This window comes from Barbatula barbatula (genome assembly GCF_947034865.1).
Source record: "Barbatula barbatula genome assembly, chromosome: 8".
NCBI classification, from domain to species: domain Eukaryota; kingdom Metazoa; phylum Chordata; class Actinopteri; order Cypriniformes; family Nemacheilidae; genus Barbatula; species Barbatula barbatula.
This window is the reverse complement of record NC_136771.1, coordinates 4,726,664-4,737,354: the sequence shown is the minus strand read 5'-3', so window position 1 is coordinate 4,737,354 and position 10,691 is coordinate 4,726,664. Positions and strand designations below refer to the sequence as shown.

Genomic DNA, 10,691 nt, shown 5'->3' with positions numbered 1-10,691 from the left:
CATGTCTGATTTATGCAGCCTATTATTATATTTCAGTTTTTTGTTATTTATACAGGTTTGGAAGTAAATGATGACAAAATTTGTTTTCTCTTTAAGAAAGAAAAGGGTATTTTCGCACATTTTGCCCGAGGAGGGCGCTATGTGACAATATAACGCATTACTACAATACAAAAACGCTCCACAGCGTGGCGCGATGTAACGCCTAACACCAGATCAGTCCTCTCTGTTCACACAGCGGTTCACTAGCTTCGAATTCCCCGACGTCGTCTCAAAACACGCTGCAACTGGGTTTCAAGTGATCTGGAAACACTAAAAACAACGTTTAAAATGTCGGTTATGTAAACGTAACGGCTGTTCTGTTGCCAAGTGTTTAGTGTGACGTTGCCATCCTTTATGACGTATGTACAGTACGTTTTACTCCCCGGACTGTTTTGTTCCGAAAGCGCGTGACGCGCTGCATTTGGCGTTGTTACATGACGTGTCTGTTACTGAATCGTCATTTTAATCGTTTTTTTCAAGATTATAGTGAAAATTTCGTCGTCTTTGTTTCTGACTGTCGTTTCAGGTGCTTGTGGCTGACTTGGATAAAGAGGAGGAGCTTCTGCTCTGTGCTCAAGACAAGTGATTCCCCAGCTGTGTGTTGGTTTAGATAAGTCTACTTTTCAGATAAGATTTATGTCATTCTTAACGAATGCAAGTCTGACCCTCAGTCAGGTAGAACAATTTTGACTAACTGGAGAGAGAACTGGGTTTTCCGAATGGCACTGAAAAGCTATTTAATCGTTAGTTTTTATTGCTTAACTGTGAGACATTTGTAAACCCGAATCATACTAATTCTCTGAAATAGATTTTATATCAGCATTTTGTATAAATCGTGTTTCTCTCATAGGCCTATTTGAGAGCTCCCCGTCCGTTTGCTGGCGGTACTGCAGACAGACATTTCAAAGGGGGAAGCAGTTTGCCTTACAAGCGACATGACAACAAAATGGCTGATGTCAGTGCTTTAGGGAAAGTGCATACACTACACACAATCGTATTTCAGCTTGATTTACTTTAGGAAAATGTATAAACCAAGTAAATTGTGAAAATGATGATTTACTGAAGGAGCTGATTTGTGCATGACAACAAGAACAACAGGTTGTGTACATAATGCTCTAAAAAACGTATGGCGTTTTAATAACCTCTTGTATGTTTTTTTGACGTATGTTCCATGTGCGATTTGGAGGATATTTTTACAAGCCTGAGGCATCGCAAACTCCTCCCACGGGGCACAGCTCCCATCCCCCTTCCATCTCCGTCACAATAGACCTGTGTTAGTACTTAGGTGGTTAAATTAAACATGTTACAATTACACTTCATGTATCTGACAATGACGTATTTACGCATTTTTTATGTATTTGCAAGGATGGTGGTACGGTTACGCTTAAAGAGTGGATGGAAAATCATTTTATGTTAAAGCGACCATGATGAGACAATTGCATTTAGAAACTCGCTTGATAAATGTGGTAATATTAGATTAGATTCAACTTTATTGTCATTACACATATACAAGCACAGTGTAACGAAATGTAGTTTAGGTCGAACCAGAAGTGCAATTAGCGAGTGCAGGATATACAGTTTGAATAAATACAGAATACAATATTGAGAAAATATTATACAGTGTGCATGGGCTATGATAATATATAATATAAGCGTAGCCAGGGGCGATTCTAGGATTTTCATTTTAGGGGGGCTCAGCCCCCAATAAGGGTATGATTAAAAATATTATTTGACTATTAGGGTAGGTTTGTATAGTACTAACCTTATTGCTATCCACTATTTCATTTTAGTCGATAAGTGTATGTATAAGAATATAGACAAAACATGTATTAATGTTATTGTCTATTGAAAAAAATATGTTTAATCTGTTCTATGTTTATTTATATTTATTAAAAATAACAACATGAATTATCAATTTGCCACTTCTATAAATCAATTACTTAAAATAAAACACAAATCCCTTTACTCTACTCTTACTCTGATACACTAATGATTCATTATTACTTAATACAATAGGTTTGTATTAGGGCTGAAGCCCCCCTAAAAAGGGCCTAGTAACGCCCCTGAATGTAGCCAAGATCAATATATAATTTCTATTTTAAATATTTACATTAATTTTTTTATTCACAAGTAGATCACCAAACCTGTTTTTTTACTAAGTTTACCATATTATTTTCACACTGGGTGTGATCCTATACCGAAGCCAGAAAAATTTAACTGAGAGATGTTAACAAACATAAACGATCGAAACGGCGGCCACAGTGTAAACGACGTCATTGCACTGTTGCTCGTGACGCTATAACCAAGCGCTTTATGTAAATATAGAGACTAAATGAGTAAGTATACAAGTAATTCTAGACTGCGTTTATAAGAAATACATGAATAAATACAAGCGCATTTCTAGACTCACGCGGAAAATCGTTTCTGAAAACGTTAAAGAGCTGGTGTTGTGGGCGTTGCTTATCCTGATCTGTCCCGCGAAACACGTGGCTCCTCCCCCTGTTGTTCTACAACCGGAGATGAGCGAAGAGCGCGAATCGCCGAGTACACAGTTGAAGTGCTGTCAGCGGCGTTTCACTGTAGACTACAGTCAGTCTCCTTGTGCCGTAGTTTGTATGACTGTATCTGATTCCGTCGCGTGCTGACGATAAAGTCGTTTCCAACAGAAACCGCGACCGCGGACGCGCAGATTTTAAAGGTGCACAATAAAAAACAACCCGTGCAGACGAATTTTTGGAGATAGCGGTTGTTAGGCTCTCTGACCGATCAAAACACTGGGTGAGTTAACAGGCTTTTTCTCTTGAAAACGAAACGAATGTCACACTTTGGGCTATATCGTTTTTTACTTTTAACGGTTTAATGTGAAATGTCGCGGACTTTAGTGTGTGTTTGTTTTTCTAAAGATGTTAAATCAGTGTGCTTTTACATTAGCAGGGAGGCAATTTCTATTTACGAGTATTGTTTATGCGGTGTTGTGCGTTGTTTAAAAAACGGATTCCTTATTACAACGTTAACTTTATATTGAATTACACTGTCTTAAAAGTAATTGCGTTACTCGTTACTTACGCTGCGTCAACCTTGACCACATGGGCAATATAAATGAAAGCTCTTTAAATAGTTACATTTTTAGATATGTAAAGATGAGCTTAAACTTAACGGCACCTGTAACCAGCAATGCATATTTTTTATATGAATTTTAACAAGATATATTAAAGTATTTCTTGTGAATGGTAAACTCACCTCAATTTAGGTTTATATAAGTCACTGGAATTAATTTACTTTACAATGAAGAATAATCCTTTACTTACTTTATCAGGGGAAAGGAATTGAAATACTGTACGAAGTAACTATATAATCCGTTACACCCGACACTGAACTGAAATAACATTAACTCTTTATCCATAGCCAGCACCATAGCTTAATAACCAAAATTCTGATTATTTTCTTTTGTGTATATGCACATACAGTATATCACATGAAAGGATTTAGCCAGAATAACAGAATAATCAGTTTATTGTATATTAATTTGTTCTTTTCATCATCTCCTCAATGTTGATTAGTTTCTTTAAAAAAGCGATCTTTTGAAGAAAAAGCTGGGGACATTGCGTTTTTGGATTAAGAATGATGATTCAAATGTTTCATGTGCTGTTTTTGGATCTGTATATAATGTAGCCTTTCAGAAGATTAGTAATAATGTCTCCTGCGGTAAAACATTAAAAACTTGGACCACTGGACAAGTTTACGTACATACACCGTGTAAAAACGTAAAATCAATATGGCGGTTTATCACAACATTTTGCCCCGCCAAACGTTATCGATACACTGGCACCAGGTATAGATTTTTTTCAACATACGAAAGATCTAAATTCGTACCCACAATGTGCTTATTGGAGCACCAGTACCCCCAGATTTCTTGTGGTGGCGCTCCCAGATTCCGGATGGTCAGAAGAACGGAAACTGTAATTCACAGCGAAGAAGAAATACGAGCGTGATTGCAGACCAACGATAAATCAGAAATGCGCCAATTTGGCATGTTTATATGAAAGGATCCTCGGCCTTACATTGTGGTGGAAAACAAAGGTTTTTGCCGAATGCAAAAAATTCCGGAACCAAGTTATCAAATCCAGAGTTGAAAACATTTAAGCGAAACGGCAGTTCCAGCTCTGTACACACAGATCAGACAAAGGGTAGAGAGCGCACTCGATTCTGCTGTGAGAGTTGCCCTCACCTGCGACTTGTGGAGATCCAGGGCCACGGAGTCCTACGTGACAATGACAGTTAATTTGATTGATGACAAGTGGAAAATGAATGCGTACATTCTCCAAATAGGGCACTGTACAAAAGCCACACCGGCGCTCATATGGCAGAAATGTTGAAGAGGGCATGCAGAGGAATGGAGACCAACAGAAAAAGATCCTGTAGTTGTTACAGATAACCCAACAACACAACTTTGGCGGACGGGATTCCATCACATACAATGTTTTGCACACATACTCAACCTCGAGTCACAGCAGTTGTTACTGTTAACTGTTAAGTCTGCTGTGATTGGTCTACCGCGTGCAGTGTCACAAAAGGAACGTAGCGGCCATTACATGGAGTGATGTAAATCTGACCTGGAACTGAAATTAATCGACAGATGATAGTTCAGGGTAAGCTAGTTAAAACAGAATTTAAGTTATTTCCAAGCTGTTTAGTGGGTTAGTATGCCTAAAGCGAAATCAGATTTAGGGGTTGTTGGGACATGTGTTCTTCTGTGATACCAATCCAGTGGGTGTGGAAGCACTGATATACGTTTAAAAACATTTTTGGTGTGGTTTGTTTATGTTGCCCAAATCTGTTGGACATCACACTGCCTCAACTAATGGCACGAGTTAGGAATAAATCTGTGTTGCCATACAAGGTAGATTTTAAGGATTTTCACAAATGGGGAAAACATTGCACAGTATCACATTAGATGCAATGCATTTTGGAATTAATACTAAATTTTCAAACACATAGAAGTTGATATAGATATATTATTGATAGAATATGTAATGTCGACTAGCCAGTATACTTGCAACGTGATGTTGTGGATATGTTAAGCAGCTACTCTTGAAGCAGTTGGAAAACTAAATCCATATAAAAAATACATGCTGTTTTGTTTAATATTAGACAGTTTCTTCCTGTTTACATGGGTGCTTATTTTCCGAACATAAACAACAATAACGTTAAAAATAATTAATCAGATAGAATCGTCTGTCCATATTACATCAAACCAACAAGTGTGATCTTTCAATCAGTTCAAAGACATTTGATGTGGTTTTCTTTAAAATTCATATAATTTTTTCACAGACAATTTTTTAAATGATTTGTATTCAATTTATTTAATTTCGAAAAATAGAACTGTTTGGTGAGAACAGTGCATGTATTTTACACCAAAAAAGTATTCAACGGAAATCTTACTTATATCGCTCATTGCTCCCAGAACTCTTTGTACGTTGCTTTGGATAAAAGCGTCTTCTAAATGTAAATGTACTTCTAAAATATGCGCAACACAACAAAACCAAATACACAACCGTAAAATAAAACGGCAAAGAATTGTTGGTTTGTAACAGTTAAGAAGTCTAGTGGGAGTTTATGGACTTTACAACATTATATAGTTCAATGGTTTTCAGTTTTGTCTTTCATTGGCTGCAACTCTAAACTATCTCTTTAGAAATGAAATATTTTTAACAATCTTCTTTAAATGTGAAAAGCTCACAGCACTTGTGGTGCTTCTGTAAATATTGGTTATCATCATAAAACTAAAATGTAACTATTGGGCAAAACACCGGCAAATTCACGAAACTTTAAAAGGAACTAATTTAAAGTGTGAAATAGGATATTTTGGGCATCATTCGTACCGTTAATGTGCACATATGGAAAAAATAGGCTTCGGTGTGGGGAATTGATCTTCAGAATGTCTTAATTCTCCACAAGGTTGACCATTTATCGGTAGTAAATTTATCTGGATGTGTGTGTTTGGACGCTGATGGCACTGTCAAGTCTGATTGGTAACATCACTGGGTTCAAAGATTTGTATGGACAAGCTGGACACAGAATTTTGAAAACAGGTGTAATGTGATCTAATGAGTCCTGTTTATGCTGTAAGTATATGCATCTGATTGGATCTGTCTTTTCTAACTGGAACATTAAAGGCCACTGTAGGAACTTTTTGGGGGATGTGTTCACAAGAGAATTCTTGCGATATCTATCCACAAGCCGTCTATCAAGCCAAGTGGTCCATTTCAAAAGGATAAAGGACTCATGCTCAATAACTCAGACCCAGAACTAAGATGTATTTACAGCATAGAACACTGACATAAGCCCATTTCTGATATTATAAAAAACACGCCTACCGCACATCTTTAGTAGTAAGGTTGAGCTGCTCCACACTGCCTGAGAATGCTTGCACCGTTCTGTGTGAATTATCCCAAGAGTGTTTCTTTAAGCACCTTTGGACAAAATAGTTTCAATCCTGTGTTTGGATTAATACACTCAGGAATAAAGTTTACGTTTTTTCTTTTTTTCGAATGAAACCAGGTTGTCAGTGAGATTTTACTGTTCTGCATATGCACAACACGTTTTCCAGTTTTTTCACGCAGCGGTTAAAGAATATGGCCCATATTGACACCGGTACAATAGTTAACGTATATCTTTCAAACTGTTAAACTAAAAAAAATTCCTACTTCTTTAGTCTGACTACTTGTTCACCATCTTTAATAATCACTTTCTTTTTTTTAAATATCATAGATTTATATTGTTTTTCTTTTGGGTGTAGCTGTATTCGTAGTCTATTCTTACAATGCAAAAAGATCAACTATGCCCATGCTCCACCCCTAAAGATCTCTTGAAATGGTTTAGCCTCGTTCTGTCTGTAATTTTCCACTTGGTCATTGACGTTCACTGTGCTCATGAGGGGGGAGGGGATGACTGTGCTTGTCTGTGAATAACAGGGTAGCTGTGCCACCATGTATTTCCTGTGGACTTTTTCACATTTATGTTGTTACATGATTAGTCCAAAGACATCTACACGTCGGCATGTAGCCTACTGTAAAATGCTACATTAAATACAATTTACACATCTAGAAGTATGTGGTTGAGTTTCCTTTATAAAGCTCTGTTAATATGTGCTGCAATGTCGTAGATCTTCAGTGTTATGTATTTTTCATTGAAATGCATCGGAATGACCCTCAAATTTCATGTCTGTATATTTACTTCATTTATTCATAAATTGTGAAAACACAGGCTGTAATCCCCAAGGGAAATGTGCCTGTAATGGTACAGTACAGATTTTCTTAGTAAAACTCATAGAAATTGACAAGGAATGAGTAGTAAAAGAGCTTCTTTTAGCCTGAGTGAATTAAGGGGCAGAACTGGCTGAAACCGGTTGTTGGCAGCACAGCTTTACTTCCTGATTGAACAGTGGAACTGTGAACAACAACCAAGATTTCAGGTCCCTAACTGTTATGTTTCTCAAGTAACGCATTATCTGTACACGTTTTCACAAAATACTATTTTCGTATTAAGCGAATTATACCGATTTTGCTTGGTTCACTATGATTCATTCTGTGCTGATTAATGACGATTCGTTTGAGAGGTTTTAGTGTACAGATTTATGAGAGAATATTTTTCAAGCTGTTTTATTAGAAGAATGATCTTAAAATAAGCTGTTTCTGCTATTGGCAATCTTTTTAAGAGCTCCCATATCAACAAGGCAACATTTTTCATTACAAATGGTGGTATATTTGTTGTTGCACACTATAGGGCATTGTGAATTTAGCTCATTTAATCACAGGTGGTTTACCCAAAAACAAACATTTGATCTCTTTACTCACACAAAAAGAACTTCTGTACTTTCCAAGTAACAAAAGAGTAATGATACCATGAAAATCTCCATACATCTTATCATGTGACTTGGTTTGGCCATTGATATTGGCTTGACATGTGAGAGCCAATATCGTTATGACATCAACGGTATTTGATTCTGAGCTAGAACCGTCTCATCGTGCTGACAGGGCTCCATGGCCTCTCACATTCTGGACAGGGATTTCTGGGCTGGATCAGAATAATACATAATACATTTTTATCCAGATGACGGATAACTATTCAAAGAGGGTTTCCCCTCAGGATGGGTTTTAAAATAAAAATACATTTACATCTTTTTTTATTATTTTCTTTATATACTTATATATTTTATTTTATTGTTTGTAGCACATTTGGGTTTTAGAAAATTGCTGTCTTTCTCTTAAGCGACATGTTCAAATATTATCATTTGGGGATTGATAAAAGTAATCTACTTTCTCATACTACTGTAAACCAGGTAATAAAAAAGTTTCACACTTGATTAGTACGATATCGTGATATTCTGAATATTTTTGACGCATTACCACAGCGTTCAGACAACACCTAAAATCTCCTGCAATGTATATGGTACGGTCTTATTGCTGCCACCCCTCCCCCGTGTTCAATGGCATGTGGCGGCTCATGATTGGCTCATCTGGTAACAGAACCAGTGAGTCTCTTACTTTCCTGCAAGGGCTAGCATGGTTGTTTTGTGTGTTAACAGGTTTACTCCGCCACCAGCGTGTTTTGTGTTCTTCTCAATTTGTTTTATGGTTTAACTGTTTATTGATGTTGACCCGAGGTCTGTCACCTTCCCGCTTTGTGTAGATCAAACATTGCTTAACCACGCGGTTAAATCCAATAATTTAGTTTTTCGTTTGCAAATTAACAGTTAAAATATTTGACATTTTTGTTTTATTCGCACCACACCTCCTCTTCTTTTACAATGTCACACACCTTTCCTTTAATCAAATAGGCTTTTACCAAAGTGTTCAAGTATACTTCATTCACAATTGAGCAGATTGTTCAGTGTGCCCGACCCGACATAAAGTGCTAGTGATCTAGCAGCATGTAGCCATCACCGATTCTCTCTAGTGTGTACCGACACACATTGCGATTAGTTGCAGACAAACTGGTTTGTAATCTGTCTGATCAATTGTCAAGTGTGCATACTAGTCAGTAGAGCAACAGGGATAAACAGCCAATAAAATTGTGAGAGATTGAAAAAGTATAAGAGGCAAGTTACGCGTGGAGTAGCGGAAACCAAAAACTACTCCCCAAATCTCAAGAATGGTATTGTGCTTTATGGCTCTTCCCCTTTCTTCAGCAAGCATGTTAAGAAGTCTCCTGTTGTATTTGAGTTTCTTTTTAAAGAAGTCTTGCACAAGTAATCTGGATTGTAACTACATTTGGAAAGGATTCTTTCATTTGACATACCTAGACAATGAACCTCAATGCAATGACCTTTAGTGCACTTGGCATTATTTGTGACGTGTTCAATGAGTCCCATGAACTGTAGTTTAAAAACAAGTAGACAGAATGAGTATTTTTGCTATTACTGCGCCTGCTCTGGCGATATACAAGTTGTTGTCTCACTCTCATCCCCTCCGTTCCTGTAATGGTATGTTCCATACTCTCGGGTGATTTTTCCATTGTCTGCTCGGCTCTGTTACTTGATAGCAAGATGGTGGAGCAATACTGCACTGTCACTTCGCTTATGAATGTATTTCACAAAGCAGAGAGATGACCTCAAAATATCTTACTATTCAATACGATTTCAGAACTTGTCTATTTTAAAGTTAATGACATTTGAATTATTGTCATTAATAATAATTTCTCAAATTAATTACAATCATTAAAAATTACTATAAAATACAGTCTGTTTATTGCAGTTATGTGTAATTAGATACGCAACCATGCTATTTTTTGTGTCAAGCGTATATAGCTTAAGTAACTTACAGTAGCACCCCTACAAAATCCATGGTACAATCTCAGTCCTTCCCCTCCCCCATCTGACTCAGTTTTACTGCTCTTGATTGTACAAAGGCTAGAACAGGCTTGTAAATATCTCCTCCAAGCAGAAGGTGGCCTGCATTTGAGGGAAGCAGTCTAAGGTCACAGTTCTCTGTCCTTTTAACATTTGTTACTGTTTTCATCAGAATACTTCGTTTATAAGTTTAATTTATTAATTTACGTAAATTTGCATAATGTTTTTGCATTGCATGAGGTGTTCGCGATTTGTTAGCATTAGCGGGAACATGCTAGAATTTTTTAAAGATGACATATTAAGCTATGTAATGTGTTGAACTGACTGGCGTTTTATATGTGCTCAACACTTTGGACTGAATTTTAACCAGTTGTCTCTTGGCAGATATAATATGGTTCTTGGAAATTTTCCCCTGAGGAGAGTTTGGATTCAACGTACCTGGTGGTGATTTACAGTGATTCTGAGGACCTTGATTAGATTCTATGTGTGTTCGACTAAACTTTGAAATAAACCTTGAGCAAAGTTGGATCTCCTGTTGGAATCATGAGCAATATTTAGTTTGAGCTAATATGCTCTGGCAAAATTTTGTCAACTGACACGGTTGGAAATTACTTTAATCTACCAATTTAATAGGTAAATACTAGGGATGCTCCGATCCGATATTTGTATCGGGTATCGGCGTCGATACGTAATAAAATTCTAGATCGGGTATCGGTGCAATTTGTCACCGATACCCGATCTGACATAAAATTTGTGCTAGACGATGTAAAAGTTCACGGAGACACCGGCGCTTAAACTCTCT

General features: G+C 37.1%; 1 protein-coding gene across 16 annotated transcripts in view; it reads left to right on the top strand.

Moving 5' to 3' along the window:
* The first annotated feature begins 409 nt into the window (after positions 1 to 409).
* atf7ip (activating transcription factor 7 interacting protein) overlaps positions 410 to 10,691 on the top strand; it is a 32,984-nt gene continuing 22,702 nt past the window's right edge. For 3 of the 16 annotated variants that reach the window (XM_079462081.1, XM_079462078.1, XM_079462065.1), the window contains exons 1-2: positions 410 to 635; positions 890 to 994. In XM_079462081.1, coding sequence (XP_079318207.1) covers positions 474 to 635; positions 890 to 994 — 267 coding nt within the window. In that variant the 5' untranslated portion in view covers positions 410 to 473. Of the gene's footprint in view, positions 636 to 889; positions 995 to 1,291; positions 1,325 to 2,546; positions 2,818 to 9,930; positions 10,017 to 10,691 lie in introns of those variants that run through there. The other 13 variants (XM_079462076.1, XM_079462077.1, XM_079462054.1 and 10 more) reach the window with 9 other exon arrangements.